General features: G+C 41.3%; 1 protein-coding gene across 2 annotated transcripts in view; it reads right to left on the bottom strand.

Annotated features, from left to right (window-relative positions):
- The window catches only part of RAB40B (RAB40B, member RAS oncogene family), a 29,944-nt gene extending 12,872 nt beyond the window's left edge, over window positions 1-17,072 (bottom strand). The window contains exons 1-3 of one of the 2 annotated variants that reach the window (XM_062639774.1): window positions 14,991-17,072; window positions 12,899-13,018; window positions 10,680-10,957 (exon numbers count right to left, since the gene is read on the bottom strand). In XM_062639774.1, coding sequence (XP_062495758.1) covers window positions 10,680-10,957; window positions 12,899-12,966 — 346 coding nt within the window. In that variant the 5' untranslated portion in view covers window positions 12,967-13,018; window positions 14,991-17,072. Of the gene's footprint in view, window positions 1-10,679; window positions 10,958-12,898; window positions 13,019-13,120; window positions 13,982-14,990 lie in introns of those variants that run through there. The other variant, XM_062639773.1, reaches the window with a different exon arrangement.
- Window positions 17,073-17,430: the final 358 nt, after the last annotated feature.

The raw sequence follows: 17,430 nt of genomic DNA, 5'->3' as shown, positions 1-17,430 counted from the left end.
AGGAGAAAGTCTGTATATTACTGACACAAAGCTCTTGTTCCATTCATCATTTAGTTGGTTTCAGTTTTCCAAGAAATTAAACCGAACTGATTTCAAGTGAATAGGATCAAAGGAAATTTCAGGTTGGAGCAGTCTCAGAGGTCATCTAGATCAACCTGCTCTAAACAGGATCAGATAGGAGGTCTGGGGACAGCACAAACTCCCTGGGTAACCTGTTCCATAGCTCAACTGTCTGGATGGGAAAGAAGCTTTTCCACTTATCCATTCCAAACCTCCCTTGGTTCAACTTAAAACTGTTGTCTCCTACCCTCCCACCATGTAAAAGAACCTCACTCTTCCCCTTGATGACCTCCTCAGGAAGCTGCTCTTAGGTTACTCACCCAAAGGTCTTTCTTCTCCAGAGAGGTGACTCATTAGTCTGTGGCCAAGCTTCATTTAAGCTGTTAGAATTCCAGACTTTTCTTCACTTAAAAACTACATTTAAAGCACTTTTCATGTAGTCTTCTGCATTGAACTGTCTTGCAGATGTTGAGGACAAATACAGTGTGGATTGATAAGTGAGTCTGCCCATAAAACCATAGTTTTCAAACAGTACAGGATTAAACTCCTGTTCGCAGACAAACCCCAGAATTTATATGGAAAAATTATTACACCAGATGTATTCTTGGACTCTGTATCTTCTTGCTCCAAGACTAACATCATTCTAAAAGGATTTTTGTTTCCTGTCTGAGCTGAAAGAGAAGATTACAAACTTCACAGGTTATGAACTTGTTTAAAATTCCATTTATCATGCTTCTGTTTGATAAAGTCTGTGTTAAAATTAGACCCCAATCCACTAATTCTGAAGTGGCTTGAAACGTCAAGGTTATGCTTTTACACAGACTTCACTTGGTGTATTTGCTGAAGCAAACAGAAAGATTAGAAGCAGTGTCGTGACTGACTGAGATCATGCACTGTGTTCAGGGATTGCTGAAAGAGTTTGAGAAGAGATGTATGTATCCATATATCGTGTTAAAAATTCTGCACCACAAGACTTTCTGTACACTGAGTCAATGATTCCATTGAATGCATCAGCTACGTGAGCCTCTTTTCCTTACTCTGGTCTTCAGAGAGTATTACAAGGCTGCCAGACCTGCTGGGTCTCTTCTGGGTTTTCCAGCTGGCAGGTTCATATTTCATGCACTTAAATATTCCATTTTAAGGCATTGCATAAAGTCAACTTGCAAACAAAGCATAAGGGCACAGGAGATATATTAACACATCGTGGTCCCTAAAGATTTGAAGGAATAATTTTGATTTGAAAACCTATGACTAAAATATCCTAATGCCTTTTTTCTTTCTTTTAATTAAACTGTTTAAGTAGTTTCTGTTTCATCCAAACATCTGTAATGGCTCATTCTCTATGAAAATGGCAAATTAAACATTCAATCCTCAGATACACTTACGACTGCTCCTTCAATATATTCTTTCAGAGTACATAAGCATTCTTTGCAATTTCAGCTTTTCTGATGTAGGTTTACAAGGAACCATGTACTGGTAAGGTCAGGATAGGGCTGTTTGCATGAAGTTGTGGCCCAAAGGAAAAATGAGAGCAACAGCAGGAGCCTAACAGTGAGTTTCTAACTGCAGGATGTGCTCAACATGCCTGATCTAAAACCAGAGGGAAATCAAGAGGTATAATCTGAATCATGAGCCTGGAACACACCACACAGTAAACAAATTATAGTTATTAAATACAAGTGATTGGACTGCATTTGGAAGTGTGAAAGCTCAGCTGCAATTCATCTGGTACAAATATGTTACTCATGGACCAGAGCTTACTTCTAAATGGTGTCACATATTCAGTCTCCTCTACATTTTCATCTGCACACACATAGGACATTAGCCATATATTAACTGGAACTTTTTAATGAATTGGTTATCCTCTTTTGATCCAAGACTGAAAGTATTTTCACAAAACGTTTCTCCAGAGTTTTGTGCATTAAAGCACACTTCAAAGATATGCACTATTCTAAGAGAACCAATTAAACCAGGCATTTACAGCATTGGGAGTTTATGATCTATGAACATGAAACTGGGATCCAAAAATAATTTATTGGGGGAAACTCTAAATAGTTTGATTTTTCATCAGTCAACGTCTTCTTTTAAAGCTGCATCTTTTGGAGGGCTCATGTATGTCTACACTAATCAGTATTGAGTGTTTCTAAGGAAGTCCTGGAATCCCACTTACTCCAGCGTAAGAGAAGAGCACAGCAAAATAGTTTTTTTGTATAAATTGGGAAGAAAGTTGCAACTATAATTCTTAATTAAAAAAGAGCCCACAGATTACACATCTTCACAAGTAGCTGCAAAGAACTCGTAAATCTCCAAATAAATACTGGATTAGGAAGGTTGGCAGGCACATGAGGGAAGCAGATCTCAGAAAAGCAGACAGGTTTGCGTGTTCTTCCTAAATAGCATCTCTCTTACCATTTTTAAGAGAGTGCTAGGCTAAATGAGCTCAAGGTGACACTTCTCATGTTCTTAACTTAGAAGACAGTTACTTTTTAAAACACATACAAACCTCCATTCCAGAAATTCTCATCATAGTTACTCCACCTCTGCATATCAAACTACCAGTTTCTACTTGAAATCCAACATTGCACAAATAAGCTTCATGTCCATGGTAACCCTGGAGTAACAGCCGTGGCTTTTCTAGCTTCCTTGTACCCACCAGCTATTGCTTCATCATTTCCATCTTCTGACAGCACTTGCTGATTTCACATCGTGCTGTCACATCAGCACCCTTCAGTGGCAAATCCCACAGCACAAATTAAAATAGCAAAGCTGTTTTATTGGGTTTCAGCTTTGCACAGGACTACATCTCATGAACAATAAATAGCTCTTCTTGCTTCTGACAACAAACATGGTCCCAAAATACTTCATCCTCACTCTTTATATGCCTATAAAACCATAAAAACAGTCACTGACTTGACAGTAAATGTGTATAAAAGTGTCTTCACTGCTTGGTCCTACTTGCCCTTCCCTCACTTGGAGAAGAATTACTTTTCTGCTCTAGAGAGGATTCTCACCCCAGCTTGAGCACAGTTCAGAGGTTCAACTGGTCTGAACGCTGTATGAACCAGAACACATTCCACTTCTGTAGAGATTTATATTTTTTAGGGTTCAAAAACCCCAGGCCTCCTGTAAGGAATCATCGACCAGATCCAGTGGGTTTCAGCTGAACGCAGCATGTACATTCCTCTTACCAATACTCAGATAGAGTAAGATATCAAACATGAATGTAATTATACCAAAAGCAGATATGCAGTCCATTAAAGCCTTAATGAACAACAGTTCAACACACTTTGTCACATAGCACAGCTCATTATTATCTTTTCCACTTATCGCACCCAACTGAAAGAGGCTTACAACAAACTCCTGGTTAATTTCTGGACCTTTAAACCCCCTCCATTCCTGGACAGAAATGATATTCTGACTTCATGGTAATTAGCTTTCTAACTTCCCATAGACTGGAGTGACAATTTAGATACATAAACAGCTGTTGTGAACGCCAGTATTTTTGTGGACTTTACCCTGAGTAGGCACTAAATTACAGTTAATACTGACAGATGATTTTATCTTACCTTTCTGAAAGGCTGGACATTAAATATACAGTATATGTTGATAAAACAGTGTTTGATCTGTAACAGCTTCACTCACTTACTAACTTGCAGCTCTAATTCAAGTATCTGACTACTTACCTTGCCCAGTTCATGCTTCCATATTACAACATGTCAAGACATAAAAGAAACAATGATTTGCACAGATGTATTCCACAATATCAACAGATTTAGAGGTGGATAAAAAGGAACAGCAAGTTCAAACTAAACATGTTCAGTGTATTACATTTGAGATGTTCTTTAAATAAAACCAGCATGACAAACATTAGCCCATGTCGAGTATTATGTGTAAATATTGCATTAGTTTCCTACTTTCAGTCTCATACTGAACAAAATCCAGAAGAGCTAAATAAAATGGGGTACTAATACAATTTTTAATGTTAGCTGATTTATATTCTTAATCCCATTTTCCATTCTTGTTTAGCTCCCAGAACGAAAACAAACTTACAGCAATATGTAAATGTAATTTAAGCATCAAATTGCATAAAATGTAATCCTGGCACAGGCAAGCACAATTTTGGTTAGGCCTAAGCAGCTTAAAAGGACTCAATTATCTTTAAGTCTGACCACCTTTCAAAGCAGCCTGCACTCTGCCTTTCATGTTGCACACCTGTCTGGGAGCCTCAGGGTCATTTTGGTTTTAGAGCCACTTTCCCACTCTCTCATATTTATGAGAAAAAGGGGAGAGGGGGGAAAACACCAGTAGCCCAAGAGAAACTGAGACATGAGACACAGTGCTACTGAATGAATGCACATGATGAAGAGAAGAAGGAAGTTATTGCTGTGGTCTTTTCTGCCACAACCACCTAAAGCACTACTTGTAGCAACAGCAGATACTAAATTCTAACAAGTGTGTGCAGGTCAGTTGTACGCAGGAATCTGAAAAACAGTTGGATGAGGTTAAGCTTGCAAGGCTGCTTAATTCTGAAACTGTACAGTAACATGCTTGACCCAAACGTAGGTGTTTTCTTTGCTTGGTCTTTTGTTGTTGAACAGGCCTTGCTAAGAAGCATGAAGACCAGTTATTAGATAAGAACAAGAACTACAACAACCTGGTTTCCCTTCAATATGGTTGGGTGAAGAGAGATGTAGGAAGAGAAATAAATGGATTAAATGGGTTTCAAAACCTCACTGTACAATGACCCAGCTTCTGACCTTCATGAAATAGTAATTAAGTAACACTTTTTGTCCATGAGATGGATGACCCTTGAGGTGCAATATTACAAAAGAAATATTTTTAATATACAAAACCAAAGAAAAAGGGCCAAGGAGAAGAAAGCGTGCAATAAAGAAAAAATAAGTTATGAAAGGTTTGAAAAACACATAAAGGACCATACATTGCCAAGCAGGCCTGGGATTTCTGCTGCCCCATTAATCACACAAAGCGAATGAATATTTATTGTTTTGACAGATGTGCAAGATCAGCTAACAAACACCAACACTGACTGATGGACCTCACTATCATAGCAAATGCTAACATACCCTTTACCACGTTGTTTATGAATATGGGAAACCAGGTAAACAAGGGGCCACTCGGACATGCTGCCATGTATCAGGGAAGAAAATATGATGTGGTCTCGTGAGGGAGGCAGTTCTTAGCATGACAAAGTTCCAAACAAGGAACTTAGCATGATAAGACTCCAAACTTGAGATCTGGAGGCATCTGTCATAAGTAAGGCAAAAATAAAGGGAATTGGGTAAAACCAGGATCCACATTTTCTACTAACATACACCTTTCTTAACTGACTGCCTATTAAGAATTGCTCCTCCACAGTGTTATCACCTGGAAGAGACAAAATGCAGTTCTAGGTGGTAGAAAAGGGGGAAATTATTTCCATTTTTCTCTTTTAAACACAGTGAAAAGGGAAGAGCAAGTACAGAGTGGGTAGCAATTTCTGTTTACTGAACTTTCTTCACATGCAATATATAATACAATTTAAAATGAATGTGGTCTTTCAGCAATAAGCAGAGCTCTTGTAAGACAACACATTAAAGGGGCAGTCATAACTAACATATTTAGAGTAGGATCTATTAGTGCTCTACAGACTTGTCCCAAAATAGTTTAGATGCCCTATCTGAAGCAACTATTTCTTTCCATCCATGCCACAGAAGCCTACAGTAATAAGATAAGAGGCAAGGTGTCTTCTAGGCACTTGAACTTGGTGTATGAAATCAAACCTCACCTGCTTTCCCTCTACAAGAATGCAGTTTAAATCCCTTTAAACTGAGATCAATGGGTGTACAACAGAACTCAAGGAGGGAAAACAATTCATGCCTATTCACATTTTAGGAAAAGATACTTCATGAAAGCTAAGAGTGACCAATTTTTTGCTCTCCTTGTGCTGTGAATTGAAGTCAAGTCTATTTATAGGCAAGCATAATGAACCTCTAAAGGTGTTTATTTACCCTTAGACAGTCGTGCTCAGCAAGTTTAAATAACACTGAAGAAATCCTAAGAGAATGGACTGAAGATTGTCCCTAACAGCTGGTGCTACGTGCAAAGAAATATGGAAGTTTCCTGATGTTGCCACAGTTTCTATTGCAATCATGTTGTGCTTAGGAAAACATAACGACTTCAAAACAAGTCAGTGATAAGCAATCCATCCTATTCATTCTTATACTGGTGGGAAAACAAAACAATTTTATTTCCCCTTCCCTTCAGCCAACTAACATTTTCAAAACCACAGTTTTCTGAAGACAGAACAGAGACTTTACATCAGACCTTCGTGGTAGGACTTCTACCACTATTAGTTCTGTATTTGGTCTTGTTGGGGGTGAGAGGAGGAAACCCTGGTCAACTCATAAATCTAGGTCCTTTAATTTCTCATGGTAACAATATTTCCTTTCATTTCCTTATTTAGTTAGGGCCCTTTCCCTTCTATTCACACCAGCTTTAAACCAAAGAATGGCTTTAATCTGTGTAGTAAGTTATCAGGGAAGAGCCATCACGAACTCTTTTGTCTGCTGGCATGCAACCAGTTTACAACTATCCCCATCTAAATACTCCCCATGTATAAGGATAACCTGGCTGTTCCAAAGCTCTGTCTGAGGTTGGGCCATCCAAGCTCCTGACCTGTGTTCTAACCACTTCGTGATCAAGACAACTACTTACTAACTCCCACAGCTATAACACAGCAGGATCTTTTCAAGCATCCAGGTAAAACAACCAGCACCTCAGTGAAGTTCTCAATCTAAGGACAGACAGCATTCATGGGAAGACAAACAACTGTCATATGAACTCAAGAGGATATAAAAAGGTTGCTAGGTGAGAAAGGATGAGAGACAGTTTGTCAGTTTAAACCTGATGTTCCTGAAAGAAAAGGAGTAGGAGTACATAGGTTTGAATAATCTTTCAGTCCCAGTGTTAAGCAGTCACACTGCAAGCAGATGTTAGCATGAAAGCAAAAACAGAATCCAGCTGAACAAAAATCTGTTAATGCCAAACATCCAAATATTTGTCTACCCAGTGACAGCACATCTAAGGTTTTATTTGGTAGCCTAGAAGCAGTGATTGCCTCTGAATTTATTCTGATAAGAAATCAACAATGCTTAAAAGCAAAGTTTCTGCAGCTGTCTATAAACTCATTTTTGTGCAGTTTTTCTTACCAGGTTAGAGACCAAGCATGTCCAATCTATTGTCATGTCAGTTTTGAGCAAGATGTGAGAGAACTTTAAAGGCAGGTTACCCAGACAACTAGCCTACCTGTCCATCTCCAGGATAAAACTGCTTTCTAAATTATCTCTAAGAATCATGTTCACCAATGCATCTTCCATGCAATCCTTACTTTGTTATGTTAATAAAGCCTCTTTCCCTGTGGGCATTAAGAAAAAAATTAGAGACCAAGAGATTTTACACCCTCTTAACAGCAGAACTATGCCAAATGCTTTCAAACCACGCCTTTTGGACCAGTGGCAGCTTGCATAGACTCGGCTGATCACACACTGCTGGCTTTCCTTCCCATCTCCAGGCTTCATATCATTCTTGTGTACTGACAAAAAATTGCAAGACCTAAGGTTGCCATATTTCCCTGGGAATGAGAAAGATGGCAGGTTCATTTCTGAATAGTTAATAAAGTGCCTGTGAAAAATTAGTTTGTGGCTTATGCAATTCAAAGTTGAGCCCATAAAGTTTTGATGAGATGGTTACAGAGCAGCACATAAATCCTTCAGGAATCTTATGGCTTAAAAAAAGCCACCAAACCCCCCCTCAAATCAAACCATACAAAACACCCTCCCCCCCATTCTAGTCACCTCCAGGTTCTATTTTACCTTTCCTGCTCCAATAAACTTCAAATTCCATTTCACCTGCATTTGCAAATTCAAACAACTGCCCAAATTCCCAAGCTTCATCACATGAACTTGTTTGTTTTCATCTTCGAGGCCCTTCAGTGCTCTTCTTCTCTCCTTAATTGCTCTTGTCTTTACTACATCATCTCTTTCCTCTCCTATTGTAGTCTCAAAGCTATTTCTATTCACCAAGCTCCACAACAAAGTTTTGTAATTTCAAAGTTAATACACTTGGCACATTTTGACACAATCTGTCATACCACTGGACTTTCCAATTCAGAGACCTCACTGACATTATGGTAGATCCCAGCTAACTAAGGACTTGAAAACGGTGGAAAAGACAGTGTTTATCAAGCTTTTTAATCAAGTTAAATTAGAAAATGAGTCATAATACCAACAGGATGTTTAGCTCCATCCCTCTCCCTGCATCTCTATTTTCATAGCCCTCAAGCCTGCAGAGATTCCTCACAGCTGCATCCTACGCAGCCACACTCTAAAGCATCATTAAAGGCTGAGGGGATAGAGGAAGAGAGGGATATTGGATAAAGACCATCAAAGAAACAGGGCAGCTTACATGCAGTTTGATGCATTCAAGAACATTATAAATGGAAGAGTGAGAAAATACGTTTATGAATTTTCAGAGTTAAAATCCTTTCTTCAGTGAGATCAGGCAGTACACTGTCACTGGGTAAGCACCCAGCTCAGCTTGTATAAAAATTCTGAATTATGACACTAGTTGCATAAAACTAAAAATCAGATGATGTTCCTTCCACATTTTGCTACCACACCATCTGTTATATCCACCCGCCCCTTGTAACTCACACACTCATCTTCTAGGGGCTAAGAACTTCTTCCAGCCTCTGTAAAAATGAATGTTGCATAGCAAAGTTTGTGAGGTCCTGAATTCCTACATCTGCTTAACATCGTATAGTTCAGATTGATAACCACCCTGGTGAAGAGACAACAATTCATGAAATAGCACGTAAGACAACCCTGTAGGTAGATGTTTTGAAGTTAACAGTAGTAAGGAAGAATTTCCAAGCTGCACGTAAAGTACTTGGAAAGTAATTCAAAAAGAGTATTTGTATTTCTTGGCTGTCAAGAAAAGTATTCACAGAGTTACAGCTTTAGCCACACAACTTAAATATTTTTTTAAGAGCAAAACACAAGCATCACACGGTTTACATGCACAAGTCTGAAGTAAGACTGATGAGCTCGGGAGCTAGTTGAACATTCCCTCTCAGTGACATCAAGATACATTGGAGACTAAAGTGCTCCTTCAGCATAAGAATGTATAGACTGGATGGTGTGTACAGAATACAGCCAGACTAGGCATGCTCTCCCTGAGCTTTCTGCCCTTTTTTCTTCAACCACCTGAACAGCATAAGCAGTAAATACACTGCAACACCCCAAGGAGCAATTTAGCAAAACTATTAAGCAAACATCATAAAATGTACACCAATGCCTTCAAGGTACAGTCTGACTCATAAGCAGTGGTACAGAGAACACTCCTCCCTCCCTCCAGCTCTTCCCTCTGAATCAGTACAAGGAACTCAACAACAGATCCTAAGTTAGTATAAAGCCTCCCAGTGAATTAACTAGTCACAGACTGGCAGTAAATTAAAGCAATGGGTAATTTGACAAGATAATTTGCTTTTTAATATGCCACATGACAGATTTGCATGAGGGAAAAAAAAAAAACGCCGAGTATGTTCTATACAAACGAGACTGGGGGAGTGAAAAGAGGAGAACAGGAAGGAAAGAAAAGAGAAATCCCCTTTTCCTCAAGCCAGTAGCTTAAAGTCAGTCTGCAATGTTCTCAACTCCCTGTTCTGCAGACAGTATCTATCTGGCATGGATGAGGCTCTTCAGTTCTGCCCTTTAAAAAGCTTAAGTGAAAGAACACACTACAAACATGAACCTTGATCTTAAAGGGCTACTGCTCTGATATGGAGAACATGATGAACATGACAGTGAAAAAAATAAAGTGGGGAACAAAATAAATCTCCTTTTCTGCTCTTTCACTGACAGCAGTTTCATAGCAGATACATCTGCTATAAAAACATTTATATTAGTATTTCCCTTTACTTATTTATATTAGTATTTCTGATGACAACAGAAAATTAACTGCTTAGGAAGATAAATCCAATCACCTTGATCAATACTTCTGTTTATTAAGATATTTCTCTTAAACTTGAGCTCCAAGTTTTGCAGATGAAATCACCTGCCTAAGATTTTAAACCCTGACATTCCACCTCCTTTCTGACAACTACACACAGCAAGACAAAATCATGGACTGGTTTGGGTTGGAAGAGACCTGAATCTAGTTCCAACCCCCTGCCACAGGCAGGGATACCTTCCACTAGAGCAGATTGCTCCAAGCCTTGTCCAGCCTGGCCTTGAACACTGCCAGGGATGGGGCAGCCACAGCTCCTCTGGGCACCCTGTGCCTCAGCACCCTCATAGTGAAGAATGTCTTCCTAAAGTCTCATCTTAATCTCTTGTCAGTTTAAGGCCATTCCTCCTTGTCCTGTCACTACCTGTTCTTGTCAAAAATCCCTCTTCAGCTTTCTTGACGGCCCCTTTGGGTACTGGGAGGCTCCATCATTCAGCCTGTCTTTGCCTGTACCGTTTTTCTCCTTCGGTGCGGAGAGCTCAGGGTCCCGAGAGCCACGCTCCGCCCGTGCCTATGCGGAGGGAGCAGCGGGACGTCCCGGGGGCGCAGCTTACCCAGGTTGTACCCGTAGGGCGACTCGGTGGCTCCGTCCTGCAGGCTGGCCAGGATCTCTCCCTTGCCCACGTCGCTGTCTCCCACCAGCAGGAATTTCAGCAAGAAATCGTAGGCTCTCGCCGGGCTTCCCGCGTAGCTCATCCTCCCCGCCGTTCCCCCGAGCCTCCTGGACGGATCAGCTCCCGCGGCCCATCCAGGGGCCCGGCGGGGCCAGGGCACGGCGGCGGGCAGCGGCGTGGGACGGCAGCGGCGTGGGACGGCAGCGGCATACCCGGCTCTGGCGGGAATAGGGACCCGTGAGGCAGCGGCGCGGTCCCGTCACGGCAGCAGCGCCCGCCGCGCCATCCCTCGCCGGGCAACAGCAGCGTCAGCGGCGGGGAACGGCGGCAGCGGGCGTCGCGCTAGGACAGAGCAGCCGCCTCTCCCCTCGGAGTGCCTGACCCCCTCCGCGCAGAGCGCCCAGCACGGCCAGGGAACGGGCGGAGCTGCGGGGACCCCGTCCTGCTCCTCCACCGGCCGCCCCAGCGCGCTCTGTCAGCGGGCTGCCGCCTCCCGCCGCCGCGGCGCTCTGACAGAGCTGCGAGCTCCGCCCCCGAGCCCCACTATTGGAAGATGCGTTTCTCCCTCCCCGCCCTGCTCAGCTTTCATTGGGCTGCGAAACTTTAGTCCCACCCCTCGCCCGCTTCTACGAGGGCGCGACAACGCCTCGCCTTCGCCTATTGGTGCACGAAGAAGCACTAGCCCCGCCCTCCTCGGCTTCCATTGGAGGAAGGCAAACCTCGGCCATCCCCGTCCTCGTGGTCCTGGCGGGACACAGCGGCTCAGTTGCTAGGGGACTCCAGGGCGGCCATTGGTTCTTTCCCCCATCAATCACGCTCAATTGCACCGCCCCGCTGGAGGGGAGCAGGGAAGCACCAGTTCGAGCCCCAAGCCCTCCTGACCGCACGCGGCGGGTTTGCCGTAGCTGCCGCGAATGCAGGCAGAGCATCGGGGCCGGACTCGGGTAGGGTGGTGGAGAAACGCTGGGGGGAAGCCTGTGCAAAGTAATAGCCCTTTGTGGGGAAGGACCACCACCCAAACGGCAGCACACAACCCTCCTGCAGAAGAAACCCCTCAGCTGTAGCCGTAAACCCTAGAAGTCACTCTGCACACCTGAGTCGGGTTTTTAGGATATTCATAGCCAGAAGAGATATGTTTAAGAGATATGTTCTTTTTTTTCATCATATCCTCGCCTGAGTTGGATGGATTTGTCCTCTCGCTATCACATTCAAGCACCACTCTGTATTTGTACAGAATGGGGATGCAGCTCTGATGGGATGGCAGTAAACCCAAGCTCTCAGCCAGGGCTGGTAATCCAGCTTGATGGTGCAAGCTTGCAGACCCAATGCCTACCCTTAACAACAGCGCCAAACACATACTGAAATGCAGCACGTAGGGAGCTGGGGGAAAGGGGTCACTCTTTCACTCTTCATGTGCCACTATAATAAATTCAGTGAGTTTCTAAACCAAGGTGCAGCTCCTCTAACCCCAGGTGTTGGGCCAGTGAGGAAAACTAAGTGACTGAACAAAGACCTACAGGAAAATCTCTTAAATCTTACCCTAATGTATATGTGTACTGCTTAAGCTCTAAATGAGACCCTTTATGACCTTGTAAAAAAAAATCTTTTAAGAAAATCTTGTTCACCCTGAGTAACTCCTAAACCTGAAGAGAAAATTTAGTAGTGTCAAACTGGTATAATAACATTTATATAAAGCAGACAGAAACAAACTTCAAAACTAACACTGTATGCACAAAGTATCCCTTCACATAACAATTACAACCTCATGAAAGGTTTATGTCCTCTCTCTACGGAACCCCACTCCATACACAAACTTTACCAAAAGTCCATCTAATCAGAGGGAACAAAATCACCATATACATGGGACTTTGCATTATCTGCAACAAAACGCAAGACCTAAATTGAAAAAGGTATGTCTATACTTTATACTTCAACTCAAAAGAAAAACAAAGAAGTCCTTGACTAATAAGGTCTGTTTGGATGCGCATGATGTGATGCCAATTTACTGCTTCCTTAAAAAAAAACTCAAACCTCTTCACATGCTTATTTTTATTTCAGCGTTGCAAGGGCAGGCGTGAACTCAGGAATATCACTGGATCATTCCTTGGTAATTTTAATCTGTGCAAACAGAGGAGTACAAAGTGTCCCACAGCACTCACCCGTGGACATCGGAGCACCACATTCCCAGTGTCAGACAGGCAATTTTCCCTCTGGCATACTCGTGCATCCAGTAACTGCACCTCTCTATAATCCAGTCATCACTTTATGGAATCAAAGTCCTGTTGGAGATGGGATAATAAATCTGCAGCAATGAACTACAGTTTTACTGCTGAAGGTCTACATACAAACAGAGAGAGATGTTCTTTATCCAGATGTGTCACCTGTCAGAGCTTCTAGTTTGGTTTTGAATTTTGGACAGTCTAAATGCAGTTACAGTAGTCATCTGTACTCCTCCTGTGGTAGCAACTTTTAGACAGCTGGAGCAAACCCTTGGGCACCAGGAAACATGAGCTCTAATCCTAGTTCTAACACAGACTTCCTTTACAAACTTGGCCAGTTTACTCAGATTCTTTCTGCTGCAGGTTTCCAACCTATCAAAGCCATTTGCTCCATCTATTACAAAGGAGTGTCACAGGATTTTAACCACAAATTTCAGTGGAGTGCTTTGAGATGCCACGAGAAAAAAAAAAGATGAAATACAAACTAATTCTATCTTGCTCTACTGAAACTGCGCATGTTTGATTTTTCCTAAAGTTCACTAAGGATGAGTTGAGAAAAACCTCGGTATTTTCACGCCAATGCACCTGGCAATTAAAGGTCATTTGCCCTTGTTTTTTAATAATAATAATATATACATAAAGAGTTTTTCAGTTGTTGAAAATGAAGAACTGATACTTTTCAAATGTCTGTTTTGATGCCATAAATAGCAGAATGCTGGAATGTTTCCACTTTCCCGAGTGTTTCCACTTATCTGACATTTGGATGTAATCAGGTTTAGAACAAAGCTGTGCCAAGCCCAGGTTTATTTTGAGGTCAGCTCATGGTTATACTTTACACAGGAACTAGTGAGCTAGGATACACCCACAAATCTTTAACCCATCACCTGTCTGAATATAAGAAAAGAAAATGCATTTGCTAAAACACTTTTGAGCCCCAACCCACCTTGTTAAAGGAGAAATAACAACATGTATTTGCTCTTTTACTGTGCCATACAGAATTAGGCTAAACTAAAATCAGAACTGTAAATAACAACACCACCACCACCAACACTTTTCTGACCAAGGTAAAAAAGACTCTTAAACAGCTATATTTGTGGACACCTCTCCCCCGCCCCCCCTTTTATCTTCACAAAGAGCACAGTTTCTTATTCATTAGCACCAGAATGATCCAAAACTTCAAACATTCTCCCTGAACTTCTTGCTGATGAGCAGAAATTTGTGAACAACAAAACCCACTGGCAACCTGGCATAGTCTATATCAAAAACTTACGAAGATAAAGCCTAACCAGTAACCTCTGGAAAAATGTTCTCACTTGTTGCAGAAACAGAAATCAGAGAACAAGTCCTTTGGCTTTGGTCACACTTTCATACAGATGCTGCCTAAATCACGGCCCTGAAATCACTACAGAAGCTGTTGAAAAGTAATCCATGAAGGCATTAACTCAGCAAATGAACAAAAACACCCATGACTCTGATTCCAACATCCCTATATAATCAGAACAGTGGCCAAAATGTGTTATTTTTGTAATGGATTTTATCATTTTATTTCCATTTATCTGCTCATACAGGTGACCCGAGTAATTAAAAAAAAACAAAAACAAATCAAAAAGCCAATGTATTTTTTTCTCTCTTAGGCATATTATGTTGAAGAGAGAGAAAAACAAGCACTAACACCAAATAGCAATGAGTGTCTTGTAAATCATTCCTTTCCACAATGGAAAGTCCTACATGCTTCCTGATCCACCCTCTTGGCCTAGCCATGGATGTGGGAGAGGAAAAAAAGACAAAAAGCCCACGGCACATTTCTCATACATTCACACAAATAGCAGCTTGGAGCCTGAAAAGCCCTAATGCGTATCTTCCATTTTATATATATATATATATATATATATATACGCATATAAAGCAGCCAATAAAAGGCTACACATAGCAATTACCTTTTCCCTTCTTGTACATACTGTCAAGCAGTAAACAGAAATTAGCAGCTGCAATGCTTTTTTATTCAGGATGTGTATATTAACTGATGACTCACCAAATAACTCCCAGCCCAGCATGCCAGTTGTCTTCTCCTCCACAGAAAGAAACACTATTTTAAACAGAGAGTTAACCACTGTGGATCTTACAGGCAAGCCAGTGTGCATTAGAACTAGATAAATATTGCTGGTGAACCCCAAGAGGGCAGAGGAAGGGGGTGGTTCCAACAACAGACTGCAAGCTTTTTAAACTCTTCAAATAGAAGTTAAACTACATGGAGGGAAAGAGTGGAGGCAGGAAGAAAATATTATCTCATAATCAACCCACACTGCCTTTTGTGGTACACATTGCCTTCACACAGCAGGCAAGACCTGCACTGCATGAACTGCTTCAGCATATGGTTACATTTCTTTATGTAGTGCTCTGTATGCACATTTGGAGCTTGACTCAAGCATTTATTTCAAATGGGGAACAGCAATCTATGGCACAAAGGGCAAAGATGGCATGCAGCAGGATTAGGGAGGGCTTGGAGCTGGGACTTGTGCTGGAAAGGGCGTCTGTGAAGAAGCAGTTCCCAAATCCTCTCTCTCTCTCCAGTGCCTGCAAGAGTTGGGAGCCCCAAAGCTCCAGCAAAAGAATGCTCTGCAATGTCTTTAGGAATACAATGTCTTGTGGGTCTTGCTAAGTTTCTTCTAGAAGACTTAACCTCTAATTTGGAAAGCAAGCTGACACTTCCTCCTTCAGATCACCATGTAATTAATTGTCCACCATGTAATTAATTGTCCACCATGTAATTAATGAGCTTGACATTACAATTTTGGCCAAACTTCTGTTACACCCTATCTGATCAGATGTTATCAGAAAGAAGTAAAATCCAATTAAATTCTAGAGAAATAAAGGCAATTGCTCTGTAACCCTACAACATTTACTATGTTATTCTTTAGTGCAGCATGAAAAATTTATTTACTGAGAGTACAGAATATCCTACTACAACTTAGTATTTGAAGACCGAACCATACATTTCATTCCATTTCAACTCCATTTAATCTACTTAAATTCTGATTCGTTTCTTATTGCTTTGTCAAAAGATGAAATAAGTAACTGGATATGGAGTTTTCCAAAAGTTGCATAAGTGTCATTTAATAAAAATGTGGGGTGTGGATTCTTCCGAATATTGTAGTTCTTTAAAAACTACAAAATGAGAGAGCAAGTGTCCTTTGTGTCCAAATGGACATTATTCCTTTGCTCTCCAAAGAAGAAAGAAGGTGCAAGAAAAACTGACAGCATTAATTTCCACAGCACCTGCTGCTGATTCCTAAACTCCAAATGCAGAATTAAAGTCTCCTTCAGCATAATCTCAATTACTCTTCACCAACCATTGCAGACACTTGAATCCAGCCTTTGCAACATGGGTTTAAGCCTAATTGTACACAAATAGTCAGGAGAGCCAATATGTAGCAGAAAACACATTCCAGCATACAAAACATACTCTTATTTGTGTTTCCATACTAATTTATGCCTGGTTCTCAACAAGACACAAGTCCTTGGGGCTTAGGCTCTCACTTACATCCAGAAATTATAACAGCCTCTACAGCCAACACTGTTAAGTGAAATCCCTTCTCTGCTACTCAAAAAGGCAAGATAATAAATAGCATCCAACCAGCATTCTGCAAGCAAGATTTAGCACACTCATGACATATTTACAGGGGCTAAAAGCCAAAGCTGCAGGTATCATGTGTCAGCTAAGGATTTTGTAGACTGACAATGAGTGTGTACTTCTAAAAAGCACTGATTCTGTTACAAATCTGCTATGTGAATAGTCCTGGTACCTGCACTAAACAAAATCTGACAATTCTGAGACAAATCTGAGAAGTGAAGTTTTTTGTGTACAAGATGTGGAACTCGCTGGTTCCTGACAGTATGTTCCATCAAGTGCTTTCCAAGAAAGTAAATACATCATGCACACACACTGTTTGTGTGACACATCTCTGAAGTCTAATATATCCTACCAGTTGCGTAATGTGGTGCAAACACAGCACACTGATGGTTTGCCCAGGCTCTGCAGAAATGGCCAGAGGCCTATCAAAAATACTCATGGTAAGTCTACCTGGATTGCCATAAGTCCAGAAATCCTGCCAAATTCAAAATAACAGCTTCTACATGAACAAAACCCAGATAATACAAAATCAAAGCTGTATGGGACCTCTGCGAATTGAAAGGTACATAGACGTCTAGAAATAAAGAACTTCAGTCTTTTCACCACTTGCTATTTTGGTGCTGCACAGGCATTATTAGAGGCCTCTGAGCTGTAACCCTCCTGCACTAGAGCCCCGAAAGAAATTTCCAAAGCAAAATCTGGTTTAAAATTTGAAAGCACACACCAAGAAGTCTAAATTCATCCTAACTGTGGTTTGTGTAAACTACTATATAAAACCAAATATATATCCCTAAGTATCTTAACTGCTCAGGCAGCAGTGTAATACTCATAAAAAAACACA

Source organism: Pezoporus occidentalis, unplaced genomic scaffold, assembly GCF_034315485.1.
Source record: "Pezoporus occidentalis ecotype Australia unplaced genomic scaffold, CSIRO_AGI_Poc_V1 ctg62, whole genome shotgun sequence".
NCBI lineage: Eukaryota > Metazoa > Chordata > Aves > Psittaciformes > Psittacidae > Pezoporus > Pezoporus occidentalis.
Note: the sequence above shows the minus strand (reverse complement) of the source record. Positions and strands in the feature narration are given on the sequence as shown.